Source organism: Lagenorhynchus albirostris, chromosome 13, assembly GCF_949774975.1.
Source record: "Lagenorhynchus albirostris chromosome 13, mLagAlb1.1, whole genome shotgun sequence".
In the NCBI taxonomy this organism is placed as follows: domain Eukaryota; kingdom Metazoa; phylum Chordata; class Mammalia; order Artiodactyla; family Delphinidae; genus Lagenorhynchus; species Lagenorhynchus albirostris.
This window is the reverse complement of record NC_083107.1, coordinates 67,209,969-67,224,989: the sequence shown is the minus strand read 5'-3', so window position 1 is coordinate 67,224,989 and position 15,021 is coordinate 67,209,969. Positions and strand designations below refer to the sequence as shown.

Below are 15,021 nucleotides of genomic sequence, written 5' to 3'. Positions count from 1 at the left end.
GGGATCAACCACCAGTGTCGGATGAGCACCTATGGTTTGTCCAGTCTTGTGCGAGGGGCTGGAGGGCGTTCAGAGAAGTGTCCGCGTGGTCCTGCCCTCAGGAGTTAGAGGTCGTTCCAGACTGGACACCTACTGTGTGTCAGACACTGATTCAGGAAGATAGAGCAGTGGACCAGACAGATGGGTCCCACCCCTCATGGAGCTTACAATCTACCGGAGGAGGCATCCAGTAGACAGCTAAGCACAATCATTTCGTAGAGTGAAGACAGCTCTGAGGAAGGTGATGCAGGAAAGTGAGATGGGGCAGGGAGGGTGGCATGTTCTGATGAGCCGTGCAGACCACGTCAGGCCTCTCTGAGGAGGAGAGATTTGAGCTGGGATGTGTATGATGAAAAGACGCCAGCTATCTGGAGAGCCAGAGCCAGAGTCCCAGGCAGGACCAGGGAGTGCAAAGGCTCAGAAGTGGGGCTGAGTCGGGTGTATTTGATGAGAGAAAGAAGTCAGTGTGGCTGTGGGCGTGTGAATGAGGTAGAGAGTAGGTCATGAGACCAGAGGGTTTATTGAGGGACCGATCCCACAGAATCTGAATCCCTAAGAAAGAAGGTTGGACTTCAGGTGGAGCACTGTGGGAAACTGTCGGAGGTTCTAGGAGAAGGTGATGTAATCTATTTCACCTTTTTAAAGACCCCCTGACTAGTGTGGAAAATGGATTCGGGAGCAGCAGGAGTGATTGAGGAAAGACGTTTTATAAGCCAGCTGAAGCACTGAGACGAACTCACCTGAAATTATTGAAGAACCGTTAGGTGCTAAGCGCTGGGATGCAAGCCATGTGGTAATGCCACCATCCAGCCTCTCTGAATTCTCTTAGGCTCATGTTAGCCCAACAGAGGCGTGTCCCAGGCCAACCACGAACAAAATCCATTAGAATTGAAATGTCAGCTACATCTTGTCAGTTGGGCATTGATTGATTTATCTAACATGCGTATATTTATTGGATGCCTAAATGGCGCAGGCACTGTGCAAAGTGCTGGGTATACACTGGTGAAAACAGTGGTTCTGGTTCTGTCCTCTTGGATCTTAGTCTCATGTGTCTTCGCTTCTGTTGCCGGAAGAGTTAAAAACCCAGGCCTAGAAAGTGGTGGGATTTGTTTCTTTTTTTAAAATACCTTGCTATTTAAATTAGCCACAGACAGGCAACAGCAACATTACTTGAGAACTTGTTAGAAATGCAGAGTCTTAGGCAGCACACCAGTCCTGCTGTCTCAGGATCTGCATTTAACAAGACCCACAGGGGATCCGGGTGCCCTGGCATAGGGTGCCAAGTACAGTTCTTCCCTTGGGACAGACGAGAGTGCTCCATTTCCAACCTGGGTCTGTTCATCTGCATGGGATGGGCTTGTCTCTGGCTCACCAGTTCTCTGAGATGTTTCTAAAGTGCTCACGGCTATAGAATTTTTTTTAATTGCATCTTCCCCAGATATTTGTCATCTGCGCACAAACGTGTTCTTGATTTCAGTAGAACTCCCACACAGAAGGACTCCATCCGTGTGATGAATTGAGCAGTTCCCTGGAATAAACTAAATTACATCAGATTAAGCAACTAATATTTAAAGGAAGTTTCATTTTTGCTCCCTTGTGAGAGGAGTGTTTTAACAAGGCATGTCTGCCTCATCATCTGACCAAATGAAAGAGACAAGCTTCCAAAGCCTTTGGCAACCACACGCCTAGAGAATCAGTCAACCGGACAACAGCTGTGTGTGGAGCCCTACTGTGCACTCAGCCCTACTGGGCTTGTCCCTCAGGCCCCTCTGGGCATATGCAAGCGTCTGCACTAGGGAAGGAACTCTATCTTTCCCCCAACTTCTGCGCCCTCTGCTTCCCTCCCCATCCCCTCCTCCAGCACCTGGCAAGTGTGCCCTATATTCCAGAGACAAGAGAATTGGACTGAAGGTATCCAGGTTATAGACGTTAATTTATATACATACAAGGAATTGTTTGGCTATTAAGTTAAATACACCAAAAGAAATGATATGCACATATTCAGAAATGATATGCAGAAACCAGAAACTTTGCAGTTGTAAAAATTTCACATTACTGTCCTAAATATATTGTAATTATTGTTTTGGTCCTAGCGTTGTAATTAGTGTACATTAGTTTCATGTTAAACGACACCACCAAAACCCACATGGAACCTCTTGTGAGGCATCCAGGTCTGTGTTCCTTTGGGAGACCACCTGTTGCACACCTTCACTGTTTTCTCCCCTACTTTGGATGACTGTGGGCTCCATTTAAGGGTGTAGATAAGTTGAGGTGGGAAAGACTGTGGGTGTGCATGAGTGTGTCCACACATCATGTGTTCTGTGCATGGCGGGTGGGGAGAGACCTATTTTCTCCTCTCGGATTCCCCTCTCGCTCCATCCACAACTCACAGCTCTAGCCTCACATGATCCCCTACAGTAACATAATTCCAGCCTCCACCAAGAATTCCTTAGCTAGTTCTTCCTGGGCTGAAGCTAACCTTCCTGCACAGTGAGTGTCGGGTGTTGTGTCTTTCCTCCTGTTGATTTAGAACTGGGGCAGTGACTTCCTGTGTGAGGAGTGGAATCCTTCCAACAGTGTCCCCACATCAGGTTAGTATAAACATCATCACCCCCTTCAGTCAAGGGCCCCCTTCAGTCAACCTACACACACACCTTGGAGCCTTGAGCAGGTCTTGCTGATTCCCGTGCAGTGCAGACCTTGATCCCGGGTAGCCCATGACAAGCTAGGCTGCAGCACGGCTGGGCTCCCGGGCTCTCCACAAACCACACTTCTCCCCTCGGCTTAGTCCCCCTGCCCAGTGAGGTAGGTATAGTCAGGGATTGGGGTCCTCTCTACCTGTGCTCATGACCCCCCCGCCCCCCACCCAGCTGGAGCTTTCCTGGACCGCTCCAGTGTGAATTGGGCTCCTCTCAGGATGGATGAGAGCCATCAAGCCCATTACCTTCAGTGCCTTAGTTGCTCTGAATAGATGGAAAATACAAATTTGCTAAAGCCTTAGGCTGGAAATAAGTTTAATGGGAACCTGTGGGTTAAGAACAGAATCTCAGACTCCTAGCCAAGTAAGTAGTTTCAAAGGAAGACCTCCACTGACCATCCATCTTTTTTCCTGTCTCCCTAGTCCATGAGCTCCGGCCAGCGGATATCAAAGTGGTAGCTGCCCTGGGTGACTCGCTGACTGTGAGTACTGAGCTGGGCCAGGCCCTTGCGGAGTCACCTCCTCCTCCGCATCAGCTCTGTGTTCGGCATTTAGCTGAGAACGTACCTGTGTCCGGCAATGAAACATAGCCAGGCAGCCGCAAAACACCAGCAGGCAATCGAGAATGCCCTCCCCTCCTCCCTTCCACAGCCTGGCTCAATACCACCTCTTCCACGGGGCCTCCCCTCCATCCCGATAGAAGCCGTCCATCCCCCCTCCCCACTGTTCCCAAGCATTTCATCTGTGTGTGTTAAGGCAGCGGTCCCCAACCTTTCTGGCACCAGGGACAGGTTTCGTGGAAGACAGTTTTTCCACGGACAGGGGAGGGGGGCAGGGATGGGTTCAGGTGGTAAAGTGAGCGATGAGTAGCGGTGGGGAATCGCAGGTGAAGCTCCGCTCGCTTACCCGCCTCTCACCTCCGGCAGTGCGGCCCAGGTCCTAACAGGCTTCGGACCAGTACTGGTCCGAGGCCCGGGGGTTGGGGACCCCTGTGTTAAGGTACTTATCCAAGTCTGCCTGCCTTTACCAGGGAACTCATCTCCTTCACCCAGACTCCTAGGATGGTGGGTCTTACCCACACACCGCCCAGCACCCGCTCACCCCATTTAAAGATGTGTTTGTGGGGCCAGAGGGGGCCCAATACCTGCACATAGCACAGTTTCACTAAAGGAATTGTATGGGCCAACTATTTAGCTATTGTCTGTGTGTGAGACACTCTGCTAGCAATTCAGAGGGAAAATAAGTATGAGATGTAGTCTTAACCCTCTAGAAACTTGTCCAGCTGGGGAAATAAAAAACACTTACACAGAAGGAGGCACGTAATCATAGAGGGGACAAACCGGACTTGTGAAATCAGGTATTCATTTCAGTAAAGAACAACTTCTCCAGATGGGTTTGAGTGTGTTTTAATTTTGGTATGAACGTGGGGAAAGCTGTGGAAGGAAGGATACACACCAGGCTCTTAACCATTAATTGATCCTGGTAGTGTGTATGTGAGGGTAAGGGGTGAGGAGGGAGGGGGTGTAGACCCTGGAGCAGGGGGCAGGTTATTAAAGTAGGGGTAAATTAGTAGTGAAAACATCTTTGTATCATTTCACTGGTTATAGTGAATGCATACTAATTTTGTAATTTTCAAAGAGGAATACTCTCTTTTTTTAAGATAGGGCCTTTAGAAAGCAACTATACTCCAATAGACATTAATTTAAAAAATAGGGCCTTTAGAAAAAGCGTAATGGAGGAGGCAGAAATTGACAAAGGTGTTAGAGGATGAACTGGAGACATAATGGCTGGAAAGGAGGAGTTTCAGCATTCCCAGAAAGGATGGAGTGGCTGTTAGTAGGCCGGTCCAAGGCCCTCATGCTTCAGATCAACTTGTTTAGACCTGAAGGTTTGTGTGGACAGGAAAGGAGGCGGTGAACAAGGAAAGGAAAGTGGAAACCAGGTCATGGTGAGCTCTGAATGTTGGTGAAGGGGTTTGGCCCTGACCCTGTGAGTAAGAGACACCCACTGGAAGGTCAGAGTCAGAGGCAGGCGTGAAGGAACAGGTGTGCTTGGCAGAGCAGGTGGGCAGCCCCGTGAGATGGGAAGAGACACTGGAGACCGTGGGGTCAGGTGGACGCCAGAGCTGTCCATGGTGAGGAGATGAGAGTCTCACCTGGAAATATGGCAAAGGGAACACGAAGAAAGGGACGGAAGCCAGAGAGGTTGGGGAGGAAGAATCTTGCTTCTTCCACAACTTGGTTACTGGTTGCGTGTGGAAGATTGGGAAGTCAGGACGACTCTGAGATTAAGTGGCCTGGGGAAAAGCTGGTACCATTTTCAGAAAAGGTAAATCCAGGTCCCAGCTGCTACACCAGGGCAAGAGGGCCCCTCCCCAGTGCCCCCAGCCTGCACCCGACCCAGCCCAGCTCTAGAGCCTTCTCTTTGCCTTTCAGACAGCGGTGGGAGCCCGACCCAGCAACTCCAGTGACCTCTCCACAGCCTGGAGGGGACTCTCCTGGAGGTGAGGGTGCTCTCCACTCATCTCTGTTGATGACGCTCCCCACAGAAGCATGGGTGGTGTGTTTCCCTGTCACCCCTCCAGACATGAGGCCGGGTACTCGAGGCCCGGTGCTGGGATGCAAGGCGATGCCCCGAAGCTTCTGTTATTCCTAAGGGAGATGGGAATCCTGCCCCAGGGCAGACTGTCTGGTTCTGACTCAGAAATATGATGACCTGTGATTTTAACAAATGTGCTTTCTCTTCCCCAGCATTGGAGGGGACGGCGACTTGGGGACCCACACCACACTGCCCAGTAAGTAGCAACACGGAGAGGCACCATCACTGTGGCCGTAGCAACCCCTCCCTGAGGCCAGGGCCCTTCCACTGAGCGAGGGAAGAGAAGGTTGTCTGTAAGGAGAGAAGTCAGCCTGCCCTGAAAAGACCCAGAAGCGTCCTGCCCACACCTGTGCCCCAACACTGCACGTCCATCTCCCTCTCACCTGTGCTCTCTGCTCCTTCCCTCTTCAAAGACATTCTGAAGAAGTTCAACCCCAAAATCTTCGGCTTCTCCGCCGGCACCCGGGAGGAGACGGCCGGGCTGAATGCAGCAGTGGGAGGGGCCAGAGCTCGGTGAGTAGACATGGGTACTGGAGGGACAGAGGAGGGCAAGGCCGAGAGATCGGGGACGAGAGAAGGGTGGTGTCTGGGACCCGGGCCCACAGACGGGCATTCAGAGCCGTGGTGCACAGAGCACTTCTGCTGCCCGGCCCTGAGCTGCCCCCTCACGTGGATTATCTCCTGTAATCCTTACACCCTTCAAGACGGGTACTAGCGTGAGGACACAGAGGCTTAGACCGTTTCCTGAATGGCCCAAGCTTATCAGAGCGAGGGACCAGAGGAGCCAGGATCAGACCAGGCTGAATCAGAGCCTTCGCTCTGCCCACTGAGCTGTTAGCACCTCTCAGGGCAGTGGGGAGAAGCCCTTGAGGGTGGCCGGACAGGAAGCATGCGGCCAGGGCGCAGGGTGCCCTCCTGCTGACTCCAGCTGGTCTCCCAGCCCAGAGGAGGCTGGGGTCGAATGTGCAGGTGACAACTCTCAGCACCTTGGGGACACAGAGCAGGACCTCACGGCTGGCCGCCCTTCCCTCCTCCCTTCTCTCGCCTCTGAACCTCCAGCCCTTGACTCTGAAAAAGCCGTATGTTGGCACTCGGGAGTTAGATGGTAGGGCCTCGAAACAACATGGCGGTTGTCTGTTTGCACTTGGATTTCTGTGGTCGACAACAACCCAGATAATTAAAGTTGAAATGCCTGACGGAGTTCATTGATTTTCTGCACAGAGCGTGCTGGGTCTTTGTTTTGTAGAAGGGTTGCTGCACTCAGATCACCAGGGAAACAGAACCCGCTTGACTCACCCTGTTTACAGGGAAAGTTCCTTTCAGACGCGGTAAGGAGGGCCCCACGCTCGCTTTGAGCCTCTGAGCCACAGGAAGCGATGTCAGGTCCTCAACCTCATAAGCAGGAAGAATTATTTTCTGCAAAAAATTGGGCTTCATGGGGCCATCATATCAACCTCTAGTTGCTGGTATTACCATTATTATTTTTTTTAGAGCCCAGGCTTCATTAACCAGGAATTGATTCCTTAGTCTGTTGACATTCAAGCCCCTTTCCCCGTTCCTGCTTCACTTCTCTTAAACTGCTTTTTCTATTTCACTGCTGCTTGGTGTCTCCATCAGGCAGCAAGAGTACCTGGGGAGGAGTGGCAGGGGAAGTAGCCGAGACATGCAGCTTCTTTAAAGCCCGACTTCCCCTAGTGCCCTCGAGGGCTTATCACCCGTGGATTCCCCTGTTCATAGCTTGAACCTATTAAAAGGTTACAGGGATTTCTGTGGTCACCTTTAACCAGGACAGGCTTTCTTTATAGCTTTCTGACACACGCATCAATAGCAGTAGCATGTGAAATATGGTCCTGAATGTATTAATGAGAAACATGGCAGGGATGGTACCACGTATGCTTGGCCACATGCCCAGCTCACTGTGGACATGCAAAGATTTAAAATGCCCATTCTGTACCAGTTACTGCTTTTATGATTTCTTCTGTGGAAGCCTCCATTGGCTGTATCCCTTCTCAAATACATATCTTTTTTTAAATAAGAGTTTATTGAGGTGTAATTGACGAGTACACTGTACATATTAAAAGTGTACAATTTGACCAGTTTGTTATATGCATATACCTGTGAAACCATTACCACAATCAAGATGATAAATATATCCATCACCTCCAAAAGTTTCCCTGTATTTCTTTGTAATCAATCTCTCCCTCCCGCCCCTTCCTGTCTCTACCCCACTCCCTGGGCCCCAGGTAACCACTGACCTGCTTTCTTGTCACTATAGATTAGTTTTAATTTTCTAGAACTTTACAGAAACAGAACCATAGACTATGTACTCTTTTCTTGTCTAACTTCTTCCACCCAGCAAAATTATTTTGAGATACATCCCCATTGTTTTGTGTATCATTAGTTCATTCCCCTTTATTGCTGGGTAAGCTTCCATTGACATACCTGTCTCTTATCCAGAAGCATTCAATTCCTCGTTCATGGCAGGTATCCAGGAGGTGAAGGAAGAACTAGTCCTGTCCGTATTTGTCTCCCCCGTCCTGTTTTGTTGCAAGTGGGAGAAGTGAGGAGATGGGGAATGGTGTGGAAATCCAAAGGAACTACAAGGAGAATAACAAAAGGATTAAAGGAACAGAGAGTGGGACTTAGAGGTAAAGGTTAAAGGAGTCGTGAAGCCTGGAAAGGAAAAAGCTGAGGGATCATTTGGGACGATGAATTTTTTCAAATATACAAAAGGTTATTTTTAAAACAGGCAGCCAAATAAGAACTGAACAGGCTCAGTTCAGTTTCATCCTGCAGCGAAAGAGCTGGATGAAGTATAAGGGAATGTCCCTGATGGGAAGGTCGAGCAAATCCCCCTGAAGTGGCTTCAGAGGACCAGGCCTGCAGAAGGGGGTGGGGAGACGCAGATTAGCCCTTGGCAGGGTCAGGATCAATTATGGCTTCAAGGTCCAGGGCAGATCTTTGATTTTTCTAAACAGGTTGAGATTTCTTGAGAATGGAAAGCCTTGCAATGCATTCTGAAAGAGTGAACTTTATATAACATTTTTCTTCCTGAAACATCTCCTTGCCAGGCCCAAATCCTACAGCTTAAGCCCTCCCTCGTGAGCCAGCCCTTATGTCCCCTTCTCTTCCCCCCTCCAGTGACATGCCGGCCCAGGCCCGGGACCTCATGGAGCGAATGAAGAACAGCCCTGTGAGTACAGGACCCCGGGCCACCCCTGGAAGGCGCTCTGCCCGTAGCTGGGGTGGGTGCAAACCGCCCTAAAAGAGCCCCCTCTGTATCACTGCAGCTCAGGCTCTTGGCTGGTCCTTAAGAGGGGCCAAACGAGCCACAAGGAGTAGGCCTTGCCACCCAGACGCCGCCCGTCTCTGCCGCCCCCTCCCCCCAGGGCCGGCTGCAGGAGGTGAGAGGGGCAGAGGGTGGCCGGAGGTGGCAGGCCTCGGCCTCTGGCGGCTTTCCACTTTACCCAGGAGCTGGCTTCCAGAGCCCTATTATGTAAACTTTGGCTTCTAAAATTAGGCAGCTCATTCCAACCCTTCCTCCTTCCCGCTAACCCGGCCCCTCTAAACCTCCCCACCAGCACTTTTTTAAACACTCTGTGTTTATGCCTTGGAACTCAGCGTCTGGGAGGACTCCTATTATGGCGGCGCTGAGTGGAAAGCAGGCTCCTCCGGGGGCCGCCCCGTCCCCTTCCCAACTCTCCGTCCACGAGGGGCTCCTCCTCCACCCCCCCTCCCTGGACCCAGGCCTGAAGAGAGGCCAGCTCTGGGCTTTTGCTTCTAGATGTGTCTTGTACCCTCGGCTCCTCTGAAGGCCTTTCGATCCCATTTTAGGGGTGGGTTAATACACACCACCTCCTCCTGGACCGCAACTTTCTTAAGAGGATCTCAAAGGGAAAAAGGTCCTCTGTACTGAGGGAGCACACGCGTGCGCGCGTACACACACACACACACACACACACACTCTCTCTCTCTCTCTCTCTCCCCCCCCCCCCCTCTCTCTCTCTCTCTCTTTCTCTCTCTCTCTTTCTCTCTCTCTCTCTCTCTCTCTCTCTCTCTCTCTCTCTCTCTCTCTCTCTCTCTCTCTCTCTCTCCCTCTCCCTCTCCTCTCTCTCTCTCTCTCTCTCTCTCTCTCTCTCTCTCTCTCTGGCGGAGTCCTTGCCCCAACACCAAGGTGAGGGCAGGAGAGCCTGCACTCGGCATCTTCTCTCCACTGTGATACAAAGAGAGGAAAAGGCACTTGGGGGGCCGTCTGGCACATGCACGTGCCCCCCACCAAGGCCTAACTGGGATCTTCTGTCCCCTCAGGAAATCAACCTACAGAAAGACTGGAAGCTCATCACCCTGTTCATTGGGAGCAACGATTTGTGCCATTACTGCGAGAATCCGGTAGGCCCCCGAGCAGCCCCCTGGGGGCCCTGAGAGGGGAGCTGCTGGCCAAGGTCACCATCCAGGCCCAGGGCCGGGATCTCCCTCACGGGAGGCACCTGAGTCTGCCCAGGAAGCCCCAGCTCACACATGCCAGGAGAGGCCTGCCTTTCCCACTGCTGAGTGGCCACTGCATTGGTCCCCTGATTCCAGAAGTGTCTGGATGTCCCCACTCTTCAGGCACTGCCAAGGCGGCCTCTCTTATGCACACAAATACTGTTCTCTGGTATCCAGTGGATAACTAGGGAGCCCCACCCTCACCTGCTTAGAGTCCCTGCCCACTTTTTTGGGCGTCTCTTGGTGGTGGGGAGGTTGCAGGGGGAGGATGAAACAATGCCATAAATAGGGTTGATTCAGTTGAACTGTTCCCGATCGATGGCTTACTGCTCCTTCAAGGACAACACGCGTTAACAAACTCTGCCGGCCCGGGAACCCAACCCACTCCTAATGTCGTTTCTAAGGGGAAATATGTCCAGACTTACAAACTGTGGGAAGTAATAACTTTTGGAATACATCTTGTTCTAAGTTGAGGATGTGCTATATTTTATTTGGCCAGAAGAAGAAAAAAAAAAGCAGCTTCCATAATTCAGAGGTTGTGGTAGAATATTTGACAGTCACAGGCAGCGAGGAGAAGGCATTTATCATTCCTTTGGCTCACAGACGGTGACCAAATTCTGGATGAGAACTGGCTCCCCCCACCCAGGGGCTTTCTCCCTCCCCGCCCAGACTCCAGAGGCAGAAGCGACCTAGTCCCATGGGGTTTTAAATGCTATTGTGTCCTGCACTCGTTGGGGTCCAGGGAGCCAGAAGTGACCCCACAATACCTGTCCTCATGCAAACAGTCAGGTTTACGATCCTGAGAGCAGCTTTCTGTGGAAAGACCTGGGGCCTCCATCAGGATTAACTCCAGCTATGTTTTAGGAAGGGGCTAAATCAGCTTCCAGTTGGGAGATGGGCCAGAGGAGGAGACCCTTGACCTGAGTTACAGGGATGGGAGTGAGGGGGAGGCAGTGCAGAGGGCCCCAGGCAGTGGGGCCAGCACGGACCAAAGCCCAGAGGAAAGAGACAGCATGGCCACCAGGGGCTCTGTCCTGGTTGGAGGAGGAGAGGCGGGGGAACGGATGGGACTGGAGCGGCAGTGGGGTCCAGCACTGACAGGCTCTGGGTTAGAGGAGCCGGGAGCAGGGTGGGGTGGGGATTGTTCATGGTACCTAGTAGGGGTCAAGGGATGACTTCTTACAAGAGACTGTGTCCACCAGCAGTAAGGGCTGGGCTTCCCAGCCCATGCAGTGCCCTCCTGTGCTGGCCTCAGGCCACTCTCCTCCTCCTGCCAGGAGCTGAGGAGAGCCCCTTGCTTCTTCACAGGAGGCCCACGCAGCCAGCGAGTATGTTCGGCACATCCAGCAGGCCCTGGGCATCTTCTATGAGGAGGTAAGACAGCACAGGGGCAGCACAATCCTGGGTCCTATTTCCTGGTGGCAACCAGGCTGCTCCCCAGGGGCTGTGACCCGTGTGCATCTAGATGTGTCCAGTGAGATGCACGCCAAGCAGAGCCCCCCCCACCCCGCTCCTCCGTGAGCAGGTCCCTGGATGGGATGGGCGGGGTGGGGGGGGGGTAGGCAGCTGCGTAGCTCCTCTGCGGGGAAGATTCTAACTGGATCCGACTGCATCTGTTTGGTGGCAAAGAGCGAGCTGGCTTCTGGAGCCAGTCGGCCTGATTTGTAGCCAGGTACTGTGGCTTAGCGATGTGGCTTTGGGCAAGTGCCTTGTGTCTCGGTTTCCCAGTCTATAAAGCGGGGCCAATAAGGGAGATTCCACGGGATAATATAAGGCACGTTCCCTCTCTGGGCCTCAGTTTATTGGTAAAGTTGGGGAGGAGGAAGTAGATTGTAGAGGATCCCCCAAGCTCTTTCCAGCAGTAACCAGTGCCCCCCCCCACAAGTGCCTGGGGACTACTGAAGCCCACCCCTCTGCCCACAGCTTCCAAGGGCTTTCATCAACGTGGTAGAGGTCATGGAGCTGGCTGGCCTGCACCAGGGCCAAGGTGGGAAATGTGTCATGCCACTGGCAGCCCAGTAAGTAGACGTACGTGGGCCCAGGGGGAGGGCACCTGGGGAGAACAGGGCTTAGATGTCAGTGGGTGAGATTGATAAAGGTGGACCCAGACCTTCTTGTCTGGGGAGCAGACATCAGCAATTAGCCAGGGGCTTGGAAAACCATTCAGAAATGCTGCTACCTTATTGAATGCCTACTGTACGCAAGTCACTTTGTTTCCCTGGACCCCAGTTTGCTTTTCTGGAAAGTGAGGCAGACAGATAACCCGTGAGGGCCCCTGACATTGTGATGCCAAACCCCAACTTCAGCAAGTTGTTTGTTCCTGTTTGAGAGGCAACACAAGGCAATGCGCTTTCAGGACAGCTCTGTCAGGCCTCAAATCCTGGCTCTGCCATCTTAGGAGCTGTGGGACCCTGTACAAACCATGCAACCTCTCTGGGCCTCTTACTCCTCACTTGGGAGGTAGAGGTGAGGTCTAGCGGAAGAGCAAATAAAGTACCTGGTCGCTGTGGGGCAGGTGCTCAGGAAATAGTACCTTTTTTAACGTGCTCGATAGGACTGTCCATGAAGGCCAGGCTTGGAGCTAAGGTACAATGTGCAAGAATTTCTGCTGGGGCTGGAATTTATTAAAGCTCAGCTGTGACCCTGCAGGAAGTTGCCATCTTCTGAGGCCAGAGGTTCGCCCAGAGTTCCTGTGACCATTGTTAGGGGGGAGCAGATTCTACAGGGAGCTGAGGAGTCCTGTCCTATCTGGGGTCAAATGGATTCGCTGGGAAGGTGACCAGCTGGTTCCTATTCTCAGAGTGGCCACTGCTGCCCAAGAGACCCCTCACTCCGGAGCCCTGTGCGAGCGTCCCAAGCAGCCAAAGGTAGAGAAGGGAGGCCTCAGGAGCATGAGGAAGAAAGGCTGGGCCACCTTGGCCGCCTTGGGAGGCCTCAGGCGCATGAGGAAGAAAGGCTGGGCCACCTTGGCCGTCTTCCCCCAACCCCAGCCCTCGTGGAGAAAGCCCAGGCAGGAGCTGCACTCTTGGGAAGGAGCAGTCAGGCGGCCAGGGGAACAGGCAGCCCGTCCACAGGAGACCCGGGCATTGGTGCCAGCCCGTCCACCTTCTCTCCCAACAAGCACTATGGTTCTGTGACCCGGGCCCAAGAGGAAGCAAGGCTGTGTTTGGGGACACCTCCGTGGGGCGGGGGCAGCCTCCTGGGGGCACTGAGCCTCAGGACTCCTTGTCTCACAGGAACAACTGCACCTGCCTCCGAGGCTCCCAGGAGAACTCCCTGGAGATGCTGCAAGAACTGAAGACAGTGAACTGGGACTTCCAGGTGACCCTGTCCCCCACCTCTTCTCCCTACCACCCCCCCATCTTTACTCCTGGAGTGAGGGCTCTACTGAGATCACAGCCCCTGAAATACGTGTCCAGGTGAATCAGACACCAAGGCAGGGGCGGGGAGTGAGAAGCTCAGAAGGGAAGCTGGGGAGAACGCCCACGTCTCAGCTCCCAGAGGGGAGAGGGGCTGTGCTCACTACCCTGGGGCTCCTCCCTCCTTTAGCTTCTCACGTCCGTCTGTGCCTTCCCTGGACCTGCCGTGCCCTGGGCCTTTCCGCAGTGTATCCATCTCATGCACAGGGCTTGTCTTCTTACCTCTTCTGAGAAGCTTCCCCCCACGAAGCACCCCCGGCAATTTCAGTGAGCACTTCACTGCCCCTCAAGCCCTACCTGGTTTTGATTTTTCCATCTCCCAGATGAATAAGTTTCTGGAGGATGAGCACAGCTAGTCTATCCCTTTTATAGTCCACCTTTTGGCGCTTAAGAAATGCAAAGACCGTGGATACTCACCCCCAACGTCACAGGCATTTTGAGGAGCTGGTGTTGAAATGCTCCCCGTTTGAACTGAGGCCCCGTGTTCTAATTCACCTCTTCATGAAGTGAGAGCAGAGGCGGCCTTGGGCCCGAGCAGACGTCAGGGCAGAGCCGGGTGGCGCCCCCACCTGGTGCAGACTAAATAGATGCTCAGGCACTAGAGCGGCTCCTTTGAGTCCCTTGCCCCTGCCGTGACCCACCCAAGCCCACAGGAACAGACCGTCTGCCCGTCTTGCGGGCGGTTAAGCAGCCTCTCTCCCCATCCCCAGAGTCGCCTCTCCAGGCTCTCCTACCAGTACCTGCAGCGTGAGGACTTCGCCGTGGTTGTGCAGCCTTTCCTCCAAAACACTCTTGTCCCCCTGAATGACGTAAGTTGCGGGCGTGTCTGGGAGGTGCGTGTGCAGAGGCCGTATCTTAGGCAATGTATTTCCTTTTCTACATGGGCTTTTTTGGACCATCTCTCTCCAAAAGCACTCCCAAAGGGTTGCTGTTTCTGCTTTTCCTCCTTTCCCCTGCACCCACCTTTTCTGAGTATAACTTGAACTTAGATGTACTTGGAAAGAAAAGGTGAAAATTAACAGTGACCAAGCTCCCCAGACATGGCCCTGCTATTTGCTGGGTTGGGATAAAATGGAAAGCTTCCTAAAAATATTATTATTCTTTTTCAACCATTAGAGCAGGGATGCTGAAGGAAAAGGGATGCGGACTGTAGGGGGCTATAATTTTTAAAAAGTAAAAATTCCAAAACCAGGGAATTTCTCCATCAACATCTGAGCCAACTGGCAGCAGAGTTGAAAGGATGAAAGTTGAAATGCCCAGGATGCCGCGGGATGGGGGGGTAGCAGTGCCCTCGTCCAAGGAAGATAATCCCCTTGCCTTTGGTCACAGCGAGGAGGCGCTGACCTCACCTTCTTCTCCGAGGACTGTTTCCACTTCTCAGAACGCGGGCATGCTGAGATGGCCATCGCTCTCTGGAATAACATGGTCAGTGCCTGAGGGTCGAGTGGGTTTGGGTCAAGGGGAAACCCGAGGAAGCTGACTCTTTCCCACAACGAAAAACCTACTGGCTGATGTGGCTCCCTTCTCCCCAGAGCTCCAAATGGCAGCTCACGTATTTGCCCAGACAGATTCTATTCTTTCGGTAATGCCCCAGTGCTGTCGGGGGATAATTTTGTCATCAGATAGACTGGATGAAAATATCAGCATGAACCCCTTACTGTGTGACCTCGGGCCAATGATCTCTCTCTGGCCATTTCTATCAATAGCTACAAAAACAACAAAAATGACACAGGTCTTAGAAGACTGAGATAATGTGTGTACCGCACCCAGTACAATAATCCA

At 52.6% G+C, this 15,021-nt stretch overlaps 1 protein-coding gene and 1 long non-coding RNA gene across 5 annotated transcripts in view; one reads left to right on the top strand and one right to left on the bottom strand.

Moving 5' to 3' along the window:
• Positions 1 to 15,021, top strand: part of PLB1 (phospholipase B1) — a 122,825-nt gene that overhangs the window by 99,367 nt on the left and 8,437 nt on the right. Inside the window, exons 45-56 of the mRNA XM_060169830.1 lie at positions 2,570 to 2,630; positions 3,161 to 3,219; positions 5,173 to 5,240; positions 5,488 to 5,531; positions 5,749 to 5,848; positions 8,477 to 8,528; positions 9,644 to 9,724; positions 11,129 to 11,194; positions 11,744 to 11,838; positions 13,057 to 13,141; positions 13,950 to 14,048; positions 14,569 to 14,664. Of these exons, the coding sequence (XP_060025813.1) occupies positions 2,570 to 2,630; positions 3,161 to 3,219; positions 5,173 to 5,240; positions 5,488 to 5,531; positions 5,749 to 5,848; positions 8,477 to 8,528; positions 9,644 to 9,724; positions 11,129 to 11,194; positions 11,744 to 11,838; positions 13,057 to 13,141; positions 13,950 to 14,048; positions 14,569 to 14,664 (906 nt within the window). The remainder of the gene's footprint in view (positions 1 to 2,569; positions 2,631 to 3,160; positions 3,220 to 5,172; positions 5,241 to 5,487; positions 5,532 to 5,748; positions 5,849 to 8,476; positions 8,529 to 9,643; positions 9,725 to 11,128; positions 11,195 to 11,743; positions 11,839 to 13,056; positions 13,142 to 13,949; positions 14,049 to 14,568; positions 14,665 to 15,021) is intronic.
• Positions 954 to 8,790, bottom strand: LOC132531787 (uncharacterized). 4 transcript variants are annotated; one of them, XR_009544221.1, is made up of 4 exons: positions 7,778 to 8,790; positions 6,632 to 6,751; positions 5,719 to 5,865; positions 954 to 1,577 (listed from the first exon to the last, which is right to left on the bottom strand). It is a non-coding gene; the product is annotated as an uncharacterized LOC132531787 (long non-coding RNA). The 4 variants fall into 4 exon arrangements; XR_009544223.1 differs by having other exon boundaries at positions 954 to 1,567; XR_009544224.1 differs by lacking the exon at positions 954 to 1,577 and adding an exon at positions 3,205 to 3,304.